General features: G+C 36.0%; 2 protein-coding genes across 7 annotated transcripts; both read right to left on the reverse strand.

The window, feature by feature from the left end:
• Positions 1–1,690: 1,690 nt before the first annotated feature.
• LOC103326389 (tryptophan synthase beta chain 1) lies at positions 1,691–5,452 on the reverse strand. The gene is made up of 5 exons (XM_008228602.2): positions 5,013–5,452; positions 3,957–4,313; positions 2,791–3,233; positions 2,608–2,702; positions 1,691–2,240 (listed from the first exon to the last, which is right to left on the reverse strand). The coding sequence occupies exons 1-5, from the start codon at positions 5,352–5,354 to the stop codon at positions 2,065–2,067; spliced, it is 1,413 nt and encodes a 470-aa protein (XP_008226824.2). The 5' UTR covers positions 5,355–5,452; the 3' UTR covers positions 1,691–2,064.
• A 1,491-nt stretch (positions 5,453–6,943) lies between these two features.
• On the reverse strand, positions 6,944–14,919 carry DDL (SMAD/FHA domain-containing protein). Of its 6 annotated transcripts, XR_016125113.1 has the most exons (12): positions 14,761–14,919; positions 12,664–13,451; positions 12,205–12,233; positions 11,613–11,679; positions 11,331–11,388; positions 10,405–10,497; positions 9,129–9,243; positions 8,989–9,036; positions 8,854–8,899; positions 8,651–8,721; positions 7,727–7,799; positions 7,057–7,198 (listed from the first exon to the last, which is right to left on the reverse strand). XR_016125113.1 is itself a non-coding variant. In XM_008228601.2 (11 exons), exons 2-11 carry the CDS (start codon positions 13,402–13,404, stop codon positions 7,159–7,161), a joined length of 1,308 nt encoding a protein of 435 aa, XP_008226823.2. In that variant the 5' UTR covers positions 13,405–13,451; positions 14,761–14,919; the 3' UTR covers positions 6,944–7,158. The 6 variants fall into 6 exon arrangements, 3 of the variants coding, with proteins under 3 accessions (XP_008226823.2, XP_016648565.2, XP_016648563.2); XR_016125114.1 differs by lacking the exon at positions 7,727–7,799 and having other exon boundaries at positions 6,944–7,198; positions 8,994–9,036; XM_008228601.2 differs by lacking the exon at positions 7,727–7,799 and having other exon boundaries at positions 6,944–7,198.
• Between the last annotated feature and the right edge of the window lie 1,109 nt (positions 14,920–16,028).

A 16,028-nucleotide genomic window follows, 5' to 3' on the forward strand; every position in this document is an offset into this window, starting at 1 on the left:
TCAAAGGGTGTCGATAAATAAATAAATAAAAATATATTTTCTTAGTTATTTTTTTTTTTTTTTAAATTGCATTCTTTGCAGAGATCTTGACTGTAGAGATTGAACAAGGTTGTAGCAGTACTGTTACTGTGTTAGAAACAAAACAGAGTTTTAGATTAAGAATATAAAAATACCAAAACAATATACGTGTCCCAAGTTTGTGTTTGTGTTTTTGTCTACGTATGCATGAAGGGGACAAATAAAATATTTCTTGTTCATGTACAAGAAAGAAATCGAAATCTCTTTTGGGTAATGGAAAGAGTCTCTTGTTCATGTCGTCTTGTCCTCTTCTTAAAATATACAAACTATGACCCTCTTGTTTTTTTTTTCTTTAATGAAGCTCACATAAATAATTTTTTTAAGAACAAACAGAATTTCATTAATAAAGGAGTAAATACAAGAGATGTACAAGAAGAACACGCCCCTAAAATGAGGTTCTTGCATACAATAAATTGGGAAAAATAAATCCAGCAAGAGAGCGAGTAATAAATATTACAAAATCAAGCTCAGCTCATTTAGAATTGATAGATGGAGAATCGAGAAGATTCTTTACTGAACCTGTGCTACAAAGAGATCATGAAAACTAAAGTTGTAAATATTTAGTATTTTACTATAGAATATTGTGATTACATGCCCTGACGAGAATTCAAGGCTAAATGAGAAAGCTTTGAGGTTGGCAAATGGGCGACGTTAATTTTCCGGTCATGGGAGAAAAGGACAGCTCTTTTCCAACTAAGAAGAGTTTTATACCATTACGGCATTATGATCTTGATTTTCTCTGTTTTTGTTTTTCCTACCCTTCAAATTGTTAGGATTAGAGCATTCAACACAAAATTGTTCAATCACAGACGTAGCCGCCTCTTACATGTGATCGCGGCAGCTCAATTAGATTAAACGCGGGAATTATATCATGTTAAAATGTGAGCATTCAATTATAAATCAATTGATATCTAGAAAGAACAATGTGATATTTGATTTATATCTTACATGCAAATTTCGTTTTTTATTCTCTCTTTGTTTTTCTTAAAAGTTATTTTCTTTCTGAAAACAAAGAAATAAATCCTTCATCAACTGTCCTTTTTCCAAGAAACAAGAATATATATATATATATATATATATATCCGTGTTGTTTTTGGTAAAAAATCACATAGGATAGATATTTTTTGTATGTATGAATTTGGCCTTTCAAGAGTGCCAAAGGTTGCCGTCAAAATCACATAGGTTCTATAATTTTTCTTTTGTTTAAAGACTTCCCACTGTGTGTTGCTCACAGCATTGCACCAAACAAGATCTTGAATCACTTTCCCTAGGAAGAAGAACAACGTGATTTAAGGCTTAATTGCTAGAACGATCCTAAAATTATGGTCAAATCCCATATTAACCCTTGAAACTCAAAGTGGCCCATTTTTCTCCTTTCACCGATGTTGCACAATAAGAGGAAAATGTGACCCACTCCATCAAATTCAGCCTCAGTAACAGTAAGGGGAATTTTTACATTAACTGGTTTTTTGTATATTTTTTTTAGTTTAATTACCACATCCACCATTATTCTTAAACCATTCTTCTCCCTTGCGTCCGTCGGTTTCGAACCCAAAATCATAGAAAACCAATTGAGAATTTGAAAGGGCTAGATTCTTTAATGACGAATGAATTTTTCTGAAGAAATTGAGCAAAGCCTTCGCAATAGCGATCCATCATAAATATTCAGATATAACTAGATTTGCAGTCTCCTCATTGAAATTCATAAAGTTACATTATACAGCAAAACGAAGAAACTTACATCATTACAAAAACTGGTCTTGATACTATGTGGATACAAAACTTTCCTTCAAATAAGCAACCCACTGTTATTCCACTTTTATTCGTTGGAGCCATCCTTGACCTATCAGCAAATTGCATTTCCAAACTTGCTCTATAACGGGTGATTTAATAGACACATTATGGAAATAATAAAATTTATTTCCTATGGTTCCTTTAGCTTTCTGGAGAGAGACGAGCCTTTGGTTTTGCTCAATCATGGTGGCATCAGACCTTCAAGTGCTTGATGGCAGTGTGAACATCCTTATCCCCTCTGCCACTGCAGTTAAGCACAACCTTGGCCCCATCAGGGAGTGTAGGGCACAGCTTCTCTAAGTAGGCCAGTGCATGAGAAGTCTCCAAAGCTGGAATTATTCCCTCCAGTCTTGACAATCGTTTAAAAGCTGCAAGGAGAAAAAATAAATTACGAAAGCTGGATAAGACTGATCTAGTAAAATCTAGTTGTCTGTGCTTCACATGTAATGGAAACGAGGGACAAAATATAGTCCAAGGACTTAAGATCAAGAACATGACAAGGACACTGCAATAAGAATGACAAACATCACAGCTTATTACAGGTCTCCACTTGTTCATGTTGTCATCTGCGGACTGCACATTAAGCTTGAGAGGAAATGACATATTCCATATGTCAAACTGATATTTCATTTAAAGATAACCAATCGAATGCTATGCATAAGCGTGCTACTTCCCCCTACCCGAAAAAGAAAAGGTCAAAAGAGTATAAAACAAATCTGAGCCAGAGTCCAATACCTTCCAAGGCTTCTTCATCAGTAATGCTATAGTATTCAGCGCGCAGTGTGTCTTTCAGAAAACTGTGCTCTGGACCAACTCCAGGGTAATCCAGGCTAAATGCCACAAAGAAATCAGAGTTACTACATTTCAAAGCCACAACAAAATTAGTTGATAGCTAAAAAGATCAATGAACTCTCATACCCTGCACTTATAGAATGAGGCTCAATTATTTGCCCATCGTCATCCTGCAATAAGTAGCTCATAGCTCCATGCAAGACCCCAACTTCCCCTTTTGTCAAAGTTGCAGCATGCTTTCCACTGTCCAATCCAAAGCCTGCAGCCTCCACCCCAATCAATCGAACATCTTTGTCTTCGACAAACTCATGGAAAAGTCCCATGGCATTTGAACCCCCACCAACACAAGCTACCAGCACATCTGGTTTCCCTCCCCACTTTTCCAGTGCCTGTTTTCTTGTTTCTCTACCAATCACCTTGTGGAAATCCCGAACCATCATAGGGTATGGATGTGGGCCAGCAACAGAACCCAAAATATAATGAGTTGTCTCTACATTAGTTACCCAGTCCCTAATAGCTTCTGAAGTAGCATCCTTCAATGTAGCTGTCCCAGAATGGACTGGTCTAACCTGCATTTCAAAACAGCAAAAGAAATTGAAGTTCAAAATAATTAGGATTAGTAAGAGCGATGCATTGGACTCAAATAAAAGTAACAGTTTATGCCATTTCACAGCAGAGTCAAGAAAACGAAAAACAAAATTCAAAAGAAATGGCCATGGCAGTTAAATTCAGTAATTTGTCCCCTAAAATGAGTGCACATTTCTTGTAAAGAAAAGATGCAATCTGTAAAATGTATCTGATCAGCATACCTATCTTGCTAAATCACGCCAAAAGAAATTATCGAAAAAGTAAAATCACCCTTTCTTGCACAGCAAAAAACAACTGTCAGCTAACCATTCATGAGATGGCAGAATGGAACACTGATACAATCAAGATTATATATAATTAATAGAAACTTAAAATATGCTAAATAAATTCCCTGAGAGAAAAAGAACCCAAGAAAATTGAAGTATTAGATAGCTCGAAAACCATGATTTGATCTCTGACACAAATCTAATAGGTTACACAGATGGGGCAATAAGCAAGAGTCGTGCACAACATAATAATTATGGAGCATTCCATAGAAAGACAATTGGCTTCTCCCCTTCTAGGAACCCTGTTCTGGGAAAATATTATTGGTGGAATATGCAAGTAAGAAAAATATGCAAATCTCTCGGTACAGTCCAGTTTCATAATTCATTGGATGTTCAGCTTATAAATGTAACGAAGTGAGTTTCAGAATCATAAGAAACCTCTGCTCCAAGGAGCCGCATTCTGAAAACATTGAGGGATTGCCTTTCCATATCTTGGGCACCCATGTAGATGATACACTGCAATCCAAACCGAGCACAAACAGTGGCAGTGGCAACTCCATGTTGACCCGCTCCAGTTTCAGCAATAATGCGTTTCTTTCCCAATTTCTTAGCAAGCAAGGCTTGGGCAACGGCATTGTTGATCTTATGGGCCCCAGTATGGTTAAGATCTTCCCTCTTCAGATAAACGTGAGGCCCTTCACCATTAGGGCGTTTGTAGTGCTCAGTTAGCCGCTCTGCAAAGTAGAGAGGAGTCTCCCTGCCAACATAGTCCTTCAAAATGCCATTCAATTCTTTCTGCAATATCATATATTTATCTAATCAGTTACTCAGTTGTATACCACCAAAAGAAAATTAAATTTATCTCCTCTTTCAGGCTCAGGAAACTCAGATTCAGCCAATAACCAAGAAGTAAAAGGGGTTCTATTGTCAGCAACACACCAAACATATTCTTTGTAAATGAAAAACTGAATAATCTTTTAAAAAAAAATAAAGAAATCTTCTTGCTCATTTTGGATAGCTTATAGGGAAAATTTCCAAAAACTATGTACGGCGTATGCATCCTACAATATCTCAAATTGAATGGTAACCAAAAATTGTAACTAAAGACACCACATCGCAACTAAAATCACAAATTTTATTTGAATGAAACAAACAACAAATCCTACAAATTCCCGAATTCCCTAAAGCTTTGCTGAGCTCTATCAAGATGCAGCTTTGAAATGGGTATATACCATACACTGTCACGTACCCAGCTTGATTCAATTTAAAGGACCTTGGGCCCACTCTGCTCAAATAGCTACATTTCATTCATTTTCCTCACAAATTTTGATCTTGACAAAAATTCCAACTACGAAAAACCAAATCAACATGCAGCAATGTCCAATTCATTCATATACAATTCTCACCACATCAAAAATTTCACATTTGATTCTCAAAACAAAACAATGAGGGAAAAGGTCAAAAACAGAATGGAAGAATCGATTTTAACAGTACCTGAAAGTCCTCGTCATTAGCAAGAGCATGAAAAGCAGCCTCGAGCTCGGTGAGGGCATGCATTAGGGTTTCGGGGACGTACTTGCCGCCATACTTACCGAACCGGCCGAAGGAATCGGGTCGGGGCGAAACCGGTAAGGACCCATTTTCGTGCTTGTCCTCCATCTGAAGAGGGGCTGAATCTCGGGTGAGGGTGCAGCAGATGGAAGAAGGGGTGGTGGCGCGGGGGGTAAATTTGTGGAACTTGAAGGGCAATTGGGAGGAGGAGTAGGGTTTTGGAAGCTGTGGGGTGACCAGTCGGTGGGTTTTGCAAGTGGTGGAAGCGCTTGTGGAGGCTGCCATTTGATGGAGGTTTTTTTAAGAGAGAGATTTGGTTCTAGTGTTTTGTAAGAGTTTTGAAATGTGACTTTTTTCTTACGTTTTTTATAACAGCCCTGGTGGAATTGTAGGGGAATGGTTTGAATTTTGCATTTATTGCCTCTCTAAAAAAGGAAAAATTTACCTACCACTCTCTGTCTTTGTCTCATGTATTGTGGGCCAAATATGGTATCTGGTCTGGTCCTACCAACATTAAAAGAATGTGGTAGTGAGGACGTGTTCTTCTTCTGGGAGGGGTTGGTATTTGTGGTCGATAAATAATATGGTAGCTGAGTTCTTGTGTTTTTTTTTCTTTTTTTGATAGAAGGTTTGTGGAGGAGGTGACATTTATTAGCTTAATTAAGAGCAAATTTAAAGGAATGAAATTTATGTTTTCGAATGATTCCTTGTACGTAGTCATTTTAAATATACTATATTTAGTTATTTCAAATACATTTAAGTAAATTTAGCATTCTCGTCAAATTCAAATTATTTCTTTCAAATTTCTCTATCTAAATGAAGGGCCTATTTGGTTCGCGAATTGAACTTCTTAGGAATAAAATTCCCATGTCCAATCCCACGATATGGGAATGGAGGATATTCATTCTCATGTTTGGGATGCTGGGAAATGAGGACTAGGTAATGCAATTATCTCATATTCTCATGTTTAGTTAGTGCAATATTAGGAATGAAAAGTTATCAAGCTTCCAACAATATCCTTGGTTTTCTTGTTCTTAAAGTTTATCACTATGAAGAGTAGAGTTTTTAAGGGTCAAAAGTGATATTCAAAAATAATAACATGAGTAAGTTCATCCTAAAAGACTGCATTAAATGTCTTTCCAAGTGGGGGAAAAAATTTCTCAAGGTGAGCCAAGGGTATGAACTTCTCCCCTACATTGGAAGTCCATACCCAATAGTCCATAATTGCATTCCCAAGAGTACACTTACCAAATATGGAAATGCAATTTGAAATTCATTTCCAAACTCCTAACCTTTGAACAAAACAAGCCCTAAAAGATTAGGATTAAGCACATGTAGGTAAATATGACAGAAAAAGAATGGGAAGATTCACCCAAAAATAAAAAAGAGTAATTTAGCGTTCCATACCCAATGTGAATTGTCAATTAGTGTTCCATAATGTGTACATTTTCATTTGACCACCAACAAATTATAATTTAGTGTTCGAGGAGGTTTGGACATTCTTATTTGAACCAGAATACTCAAGTACGTGTACCTATCCCCAACCAGAACCAAGTACTAGAAGCAACTTTGTACTAATTTCCTACATCTTTGCCCTTATTTCTTTCTTCAAACAAAATTTCAACGTCCACAAGACACAAAAGAACATTGGTACCTAGGAATATAATTTACACAAACAGAGCTGTTATTGGCACTCCGAAAGAGTCGTTGCACTCCTTTCATAAGAGAGGAGTGCAATATGACTTTTTCGAAATGCCAATAACAGTTCTCTACTATTTAACATTTCCACAGAGATAATAATTTGTGCTTGACTCACCCTTAGTCCAGCTGTTGGCAACCATTTATAGTGCGGCCCAAGGATACATCCAGATTCATGAAAATCACAAACCACGAGGAGATATAACATACCATGCATAATTTACAGTAACATCCATGAAACGTATTCAGAAAATTTGATGCTATTCATAAAATCCACCCATTCCCATACATCTGATCTGCCGGAAAAAAGAGAAGAAAAGAAGAGACTTCTCATGCATCAAAGATCCCCAAATGTTAATCGGAAGGGCATTCGAGTAGCCAATTGAGCCCGTCAATTCATAGAGTTCTCGTGCAGTAATACATACTCTCGGCTGCAAAACCAAATTATAAGAATGACGTCAAAAATATGCCACAAAAATATTAGAAGCAATACAGCATCGATCACATATTATATCAGAGACAGCACACAAGAAATTCCCCAGTAAAACTACAGATTTTTCTCATCAAGCATACTTCTAAGCCTCGTGAGGAAGTGATGAAACACAATTACAAATCACTTCGGAAAGCAGAATCCTAAGATTCTCCGTTCAATTTGAAATAGTCACAACCATCTTAAAATCCCAGCTGTCCAGTAGTTTGAGGCACAATTTGAGTAACAAAACGAAAAAGAATAGATCATATAGAAACAAAAACCATCTTTCAGTCAGTCGTCATAGTTTCTGCTTTAGAAACTGAAGAGTCTAAGACAGCTCAGTTTGCATGACAGATATAATCTTCAAAGACTACACACATGTACTCACAGAAAATGGAGCAGCCAGAAGAATGTTATGGTTCCTTCTCTGATTAGCTTTATTAGTCTCTTAAAAAATTAAACACATAATGCTGCAGATAACTCTTACCAGTCGACATTTGAAAGACTTTAGGAACCTTCCACAACCTTATTATCTTCAAATATTGCCCTAAAAATTGTAACTATAAAATTCATAATTAATGATACAAAAAATGAGGGCCCAATTATGAAAGGGAGAAACGCAGGCATCAGATATGACTTAAACTAATCAAGGATCAGATAAACTAATCAAGGATCAGATGACTCAAACTAAATCAAGCATGACCTATGATTTCGATTTGTATAATTCAGCTGCAATTCTACAAACCTTAAACATTCGCATGATCAAATGCTCTAATAGGATCAAGCTGATCACTATGCCAATGCAAAACTTACTGACAGCCTGACTTCAAAAGTACGCACTTGTAAAGAAAATATAGGGTTGGTGGTAGAATAATCTGAACATGACTCGCATTAAAATCTCCTCATTTTTAATGTTAGAGTTTTGAATTCCAGTGCTTACATGAAACCTCCATTAGCTACAATAGCTTCCTCTGCTCTCATGTTTGGTATGCACTCTTTGGGAATGTGCTACCTTTTACATCCCCCCTCCCCCATGGGTTTACCGTTCCAATTGCCTGGAATCCTTTTACCATTTACTATGATTCTTTATGACCAGTGTAGTCAAGTCCAACTAACAACTTTACTTGTCATGCAACTCCTAAATTTAACAAACATGATGTAGGCCCTTAACCAGCACATACTGAACCAAACAACAATTATTGGTTTCTAAAACCAATTGTTTCAACTCAATTCAAACATAATAACCATAGAAACCAAACCAATTAAATTCAGGCATTCAGCTGCAAGTATCATTACAGTATTCATTCAGGAATAACGCATGAATACCAACAGAAAAAGAAGAAAATTTCTAGGAGACATCAAAATCTAAGAACCACAAAACCTTAAGTTGGATTATTGATTAGTGACCTACCTACTATTACCAAATCTAATGGTGTCCTTTTCCATTAGTTCATAATACCGTTGAGGTTCAATTGCAGTATCCTGCAAAAGAAAAGCAAATGTTAAATCTAAATTCTTGCAAATACAGGAAAGCCTCAGCTTACTCATACACAACACAAATGCCAAAACTGTAATCAAAAGAAAAGAAGAAAATATATCAATTGAGCCACTTACATTAAGAAAAGTTTTATTTGTGCTTCCAAGGTCCATTAAGTAAGGCCTGTGACGGTGCACAAAGGAAATGAGATATGAGATTTGAAAAATTCACCCTCCTAAATTATGGAATTAGCCGCAAATTAACTGTCTTACCTTACTTTCTTTGATAGCGTACCATCAGGTTGCTCGATTTCAACTTGCCTGGCATGGCGGGAAAATAAAATATGATATTAGTTACTAACCAAGAATGTAAATGGCAAAAAAATTTTAAAAATGCAAAATTCAAGATCTACCTGAATTGTATAACAGCATGTTGCTTGCTACAGGATGGGTGATCTGTAGGGACGTCTGCCACCCTTCTTTCCCTCCCAAAGAGGTAACAGCTTTGCCGATGTATGTACAGGGGTTCTGTAGATCATATGTACATCAAGGAGAACATTTTCATCACCATGAATAGAATCCCAAAGACATGGACTCAGAAATCCCAACAGAGAGTACCATCAAAATGCACAAGAAAAATAATTGCACTATTTTGCATGCTTGCCAGATATGGAAAATCACCAAAAACTAAGTCATTACCAAAAGAAAATGGAATAAGCTCAGGTTGGGAGTAGTAACCATTACACAACGATAGCTCGCCTAAGTAATAGAACTTGACTGGTCCAGAATTTCATTCCAACTCGATCATCCAAAGTCAATAAAGTTTAAACACAGTTTTGAGTTAAGAGCAACAAGATGCATATAAGTACTCAATACCAGAGGAAAATGCACATAAATCCAACAGTTTTGAGTTTAAATACACTACTCAATACTATTGGATTTGTACCTTTTTTCTTTTCAGAAGAAAACTACCAAAAGCTTAAAAATCTAAAAAGGAAATTTCTACAAGTACTAAAAACGTTAATGTACAACAACCATATGTGCACAAAAAACAGAAACATGCACTATATTTTGGGCCACAAAAATATGTTTCTTCTCCCATATATTGCAACATAGTATCTATGAACAGAAAGTCTCAAATATTTCTTGAACTGTCCAATATTCATTACTCACACCATTGCACCCAATCCGATAAATGATTTGAACTTGAAAGAGATGTTACCATTAGGAGAAAACATACAGAATTACCACAGCCTGCTTGTCTCAGCAATCAGTGTTATAAGGAGAGGTTAAGTACGTGATGGAAGAAGTTATATGGATGCTAAAACGTTGTTACATCCTAAGGTCACTTATTTACTGAAATGAAAATTGATGCCGCATTGTATGTTGCAGCCAAGGTCTTACAAAAACAATAAGAGAATCTTCAGTCATTATCCCTTCAGCCTTTGAGATTTAAGAATTTTGACAGTTAATTGGCTTGGAACTAGGTACTTTGATCAGACATGACACATGAGGTCTTTTAAAAGCACTGTACGTCTAAAAAGAAGCAACCTGCAGTCAGTACTCAGCAGCTACTTCATTATCATTCAACTACTCTAAGTGCTTCACCATTAAAGAAGCATATGTAGGTCTCAAGAAAGGCACAAAAACAAGAAGATAACTTCCGGTATTAATCTCCAAGAGACTTACCGTTTAACACTTCACCGCCCTTAAAAACATAAAGCCGCCATCTTACATCAGGTTTTCGTCCATCTGGAGGCTCAGTGAATAGAAGTGTTATACCTGACAAAATAATAACCATATAGAAAACAAAACATATATTATTTTCTTTTTATTTGTTATAATGAATAAACATATAGAAATGCACAATCTCCGCAATGTATATATAAAAAATATCAGAGAATTAAAACTATATTGTAATTAGGATTCTAAGTTAATTAGAATATTTGGTTTCCTTGTTGTTTAAGGGTGCGATTTGGTTGTTATTTAATTCCACGTTGTGATTGTACTTAATTTATTTGCTTATTAAATGAGTGTTGGTTAAGGAATGTGATCTAGTTTCCTAAATTAGGTGATTTTCTAATTGAGTATTAGTGATTTGTATTTGGTTCAGAATTTATTAAATTCAGTCTACCGGAGGTTTTGGTTGATATTTGACCCACATATTTAAATTTTCTTGTGGGGCCCAAAAGTTGAGGCTATATGTTATGATGAGGTACGTGTGCCTATCTTATTCATTTTGTGGAAAAATCATTCAAGATGGCACAAGTTTATGTCTTGATGTTCTTAATTATGTTTATGAGTTATGTAACAAGCTGGGCATGATTATCATCTACGCTCCAACTTCAAGGGAAAGTGTTGGAGAACAAAAGTTTGTTCTAAATAGGAGTTTAAGATAAGTAGAGTATTGCTTTCCAAGTTTGTTTGGGGTTGTGATCTAGCTTCCTCAAGTAAGTGATCTAGTAATTATTTCATTTCCCATTGTGATTAGGTTGTACTCTATTTAAGCCCTTTAAGGGTTCAGATTAGTGCATCTATTTCTTCCTATTTTCAAAAACAAAAGAGAACAAAAAGTTCAGCTTTTGTATCAAACCCCAAGGAAAAGGTGATCTCACCCCTGACTCTATTAGTTTCTGCAGCAAGCTTTCCAGATAGCTCAAACGAAGGTTTTTCCTGTAAGTCGAGTAGTAAAAGGAGCAAAACGTAAGTACAGTTTCAACCTTCCACACAATTAAACAAATTATTTGTGCTACACGATATTCAGAAATAAAAGCAGTATGGATAAACAAGACCTATCACAGCTTGCACCGGATAGCTGAGAAAATTTGGCATGTGTAACAAAAATTTGATGATGATAGTTATGATTGAAGAAAGACACCAAGCTATGCATTACTTACCTTTTGCTTTGCTTCCAAGGCCTCTTCAGCAGCCTTCATCATAGCTACTGCATCATTCTCATCATCCCTGCCCAAGAAAGCAATGAACAGCTCATCAAAAGCTACATCAAAGCTTATGTACATTAAAGCATGAGCACTCATACATTAAAAGTTTCAAATGAACAGAACCCAAAGTGAAGTAACCTAAAGTTATGTGATCTACCCCAACAAATTAACAGACATGAACTTTTACTATGTTAAATTGGCAATTAATGCTTTATCACTTTTACTACAGAAATTAAGAAACTGGAATTGAGAAAAACTAAAATATTTTTTCCAATGAACCTTATCTAGTATTATTAAGAATTGGCATGTTTTATTACTTTTACTACATCATGAAAGTTTACTTTGCCAAATTGGCAAGAACATATTGCTTACACTGACCTTTATCTCTTCTCTTTCACCAGAACAAATAAATAGAGTGACTAAATATATCAAAGTGCAATAACATTCCAGAAATCATTGGCCAATTGCAAGAAAAATATATTTGGACATCAGATAGTTTTATCAATGGTTCAGCGAAGTGTAAACAAAAAATTTAAAAGATACCCACCTATGCTCATCTTCTCTTGAATTTGGCACCTGAAAATGTTTACCTCTGGTTAGACACTTTTGATAAGAATCATTGCAACTAGAAACAGAAACCACTTAGAAGCATCACAGATAATTGTCCCAATGAATGCAAACGTAATTGAATAATTAATTTGTGTGTGTTCCTTCATTCAAAAAAGTCTTAAAACATACTACCACTTCCACTTTTCCACATTAACTCCTCCTTGGAGTGAGTTAGGAGGTGATAAATATGAAAAAATATATTCTGAAATGGAAGTTATTAGAGAATAAACCTATGTAAAAGAACTTTTGAAAATCTACAAAATATCAGTGAAATTTAAGAAGTATCTTATAAATAAATAAATAAAATGAAATTTAAGAAGCAATAATTTTCAATAACGGAATTAAAATTATTGGGGAGGGGGATGAGACATTTGATGGAGTGGATATCACCAGACACCTCATCACGAGCTCTGGTATTGGCAGCTTGTTGAGGTGAAAGAGATCTTTGTCTGTTCTTGTAGTCCCGATCCAATGGAGAAGTAGATCGCCCATGTCTTGTTCTTGAAGACCTATGATCAGTACTGTCTTTTCCTGACCTTCTCTCCACTCTTTCACTATCAGTTTCCCTATCTGAACCCTTTTCCCTTTGCATTCTTCTATCACTCCCTCTGCCATGATTCCTTTCACTGTCATTCTCAATTACTTTCTCCACGTCTCTGGTAACACCAGCAGGTTGAGGTGAGGGAGATATATACCTACTCCTTCGCTGTCGATCTGATGGAGAAGTACCATGTCTTGGTCTTGATGATTTACCATCAACATCGTCTCTTCCCGACCGTTTCTCTTTCCTATCACTCCCAACATCTCTCTCTGAAACCCCTTCCTTCTGTAAACCCCTATCAGTTCCCCTCCCGTTACTTCTTTCAGGTTCTTTCACAGCCTCTCTGCCAGCTTGAGCTCTTCTTAACCGTTTTGTCCGAGGAGAAGGAGAGCGAACAGGAGGAGAGGGGGACCTTGCATGCTTTGGAGACTTAGGGTGACCCGAATGTTTCTCTCTTGGTGGAGAACTACCCCTGTGGGACCTCCTATGTCGAGTAGGTGATCTTTCAATTCTGGATGGACTTTTCCTAGATGGGCTCCTCCTACGAGGAGGGTCCCCAACTGGAGATTCTGAATGATTTGAAAGGTTACGCCCCATCAATGAATTTGCAAATGCACGACTGGACTTCTCCTGACTAAGAAAAGCTGATAGAAAAACTAGAAGTTAGAACTTCGTTGATTACAGAATAAAGACTTGTCTAAGATCCATATGAATAATGTGGTATAAATTTGGACAAAACAACATAAAGAACTCAGCACAAAAGCTAAAGGTTATGTACCAGTCTACTATGTATCTATATCCCAATTAGCAAAAGTTTGTTAATGGGAATGCTAAATCAAGATAATTCAACCATAAATTATATACTATACATAGGGACAGACACCGGGTTTAAAAATGAGGTGGGCTGAAATTTCAAGCCTATTTTTCTTAGTTGAAATTTCATTAGAATCTCTTGTTTATACGATATTTCCCAAATTATACAGAAATTGATAATTACTTCTTCCGAAAATTGCAGGCTGCAAGCCCACAAATTGATAAGCTAACAAAAACTAAAAGGATGAAATATGAAATAAAACAATGACCCAAATTCAAAATTAAAAACAGAGCAAAGAAAAAAATTCTGCGTGCACCCTTATGTCGCAAGCCACACAATAAAATAACACTTACAAAAGACCAAAATTTCAAAACTACGTTGGAATATTCAACACTGAACTCCAACCAACCCTGTAATTCTCACATCATAAACTAAGAATAAGAAAGCCAAAAGAGATCCATATGAAGCCAAATCATAAACTCACATATCTATATACGCACACATATAACAGAACAAACTGGAAATCGTCAAATAACTATCTTAAGCCGGTGTAAGTAGCATAAAGGAGAACAATGGCGGTAGTACCTGCTCTGCAACTATCTTAAATGGAGGATTTTCTTAGCTCGTCGATTATGGATGGAGTTGTTCATGCTAATATATGCTTCACAAGCAGAGAAGCTTCACCTAGAATCTTCTTCACCAAGTGCTCATTTGGGCATTTGGGTTCCCTAAAATAGATGGGTTCACTAAATCCCTAAATTCCTTTGTTCCTAAATCCCAACATTAGAAAGAAACAATAAAAAGAAGAAGAGTACTAGAATTGAAGAACCTAAAAAAGAAGAAGAAAAAAAATATTATGACCAGTTTATGGGAAAAAATACAGCTTTATGCTTTGGAGGTTTGACCCCCTCGAAATCTATTTGCCTATTTCCCTTTTCTATACCAATTCAACCAGTTTATAGGAACTTGACCCTATCAGGCAAGGGCCCTAAAACTCAAATAGAAAAATGCCATTCTCATGCCAATACGTAATATAGAAAACCAACAGCAGCTAAAATTGAAAGTTAAAACCCTAGAAATTAAAGAGAAAGAGGGAAGAATGAAAGTGAAAAGAAATAAACATAATATGCGCCTCTTACCTGAGTCTTGTGGCTCAGCAGTGCGCTTCAATTGATCCAACAAGAAAAAACTGTAGGCAAGATGGAAGAGAAGGAAAGGAGTGAGCTCTGTGGAGTGGAGAGAGCGCGAAGAAGCAACGTGATGGGAAGGAGACCACGCAACAAGAGGAGAGAGCGTTAAAATCGATTGGGGTATTTTTGGAAGTTTGAAAATTTTATTAAAACCAGCACCTCCTCAAATCTGATTACTGCATGACCAGAAAATGTAAGTAGCTTTTCCTTATTACTTTTTCCTGCAATTTTTAATAATAAGTGATTTTCTCGTAAGTTATCTAATGGATTTGGCTTCTCAAATTATCACTTAAGCCTTTTCCAACTCATTTGATCCTAAACCCAAATTTCTCATCTCCAAAAGGTAACTACTTGAATTTTGCCCGGACTCAAACCGTTTTTTCCCCAACTCTTCAAACTCAATTTTTAAGTCCGTAATTTTATTAAATTGTTTAAGAATGGTTTAAGTGTAATTTTTTTTCATGTATAACTTTTCTTCATTTATTTCTTAATTTAATTTTTTTGAACAATTTGACCTAAAAAAATATTGAAATTCCATAAATATAATTTTATTTGAGAAATAGGTAGATATTTATAGAGTTTTGAGTGAGTTTTGGGATTGGATATGATTTAGATTAATTTGAAATATTATTTTAACTGTTGGATTTAAATTTCAACGGTTGGATCTTTTATTTTTTTTTACCATTAAAATAGTTTGGATTTAATATGCAAAGCGCTAAACAATTTATTAGGGGGACTGATTTTCCCACTCCCTTTTTATCCACTTACACTCCATTTTTCTAAACAAAAAAGAGTGTCGGTGGATAAAAGGGGAGTGAGAAAATCATTTACCTTTATTAGAAGACAATATTTTGTAAATTTAAGTTGTACCCACACAGACGCACAAATAGCAAGCAAGAAGATGACTTGAACATGTAGATGAAACCATAAGCTCTGTACTTTCCATGAATTCATAACTTCCAATTTTCTTTGAGGTGATAGCATAATGAAATCTACTTACCCGAGATAGAGTCCGGCTTTCACCTTCAACGGCAATGGTGAGCCTAAAGCCTTTCGTCACTAAAAATCCCTAACATAAAAAGTTTGTTTCCTCTCTCTGCAAAACCTAACTGCAAAAGTGCGAGGACAAATACGATAATGATGAAACTGTAAGGGGTGTAAGAACAGAAGAGACTCAGACTCTGCAATCCCAAGCCCTAATTGTAAAATTTGTAGTG

Source organism: Prunus mume, linkage group LG3, assembly GCF_029339155.1.
Source record: "Prunus mume cultivar Tortuosa linkage group LG3, ASM2933915v1, whole genome shotgun sequence".
Classification (NCBI taxonomy): domain Eukaryota; kingdom Viridiplantae; phylum Streptophyta; class Magnoliopsida; order Rosales; family Rosaceae; genus Prunus; species Prunus mume.

Excerpts from the sequence above, each read along its gene's own strand:
- LOC103326389 (XM_008228602.2), bottom strand. The coding sequence starts at position 5,354 with ATGGCAGCCTCCACAAGCGCTTCCACCACTTGCAAAACCCACCGACTG. Across the intron at positions 3,234-3,956 it reads TGCGGCTCCTTGGAGCAGAG|GTTAGACCAGTCCATTCTGG; the intron begins GTTTCTTATGAT and ends TTTGAAATGCAG. Across the intron at positions 2,703-2,790 it reads CCTCATTCTATAAGTGCAGG|CCTGGATTACCCTGGAGTTG; the intron begins GTATGAGAGTTC and ends TGTGGCATTTAG.
- DDL (XM_016793077.2), bottom strand. The coding sequence starts at position 13,404 with ATGGGGCGTAACCTTTCAAATCATTCAGAATCTCCAGTTGGGGACCCT. Across the intron at positions 11,680-12,204 it reads TCAAGAGAAGATGAGCATAG|GGATGATGAGAATGATGCAG; the intron begins GTGGGTATCTTT and ends TTTCTTGGGCAG. Across the intron at positions 9,037-9,128 it reads CATGCTGTTATACAATTCAG|GCAAGTTGAAATCGAGCAAC; the intron begins GTAGATCTTGAA and ends CCGCCATGCCAG.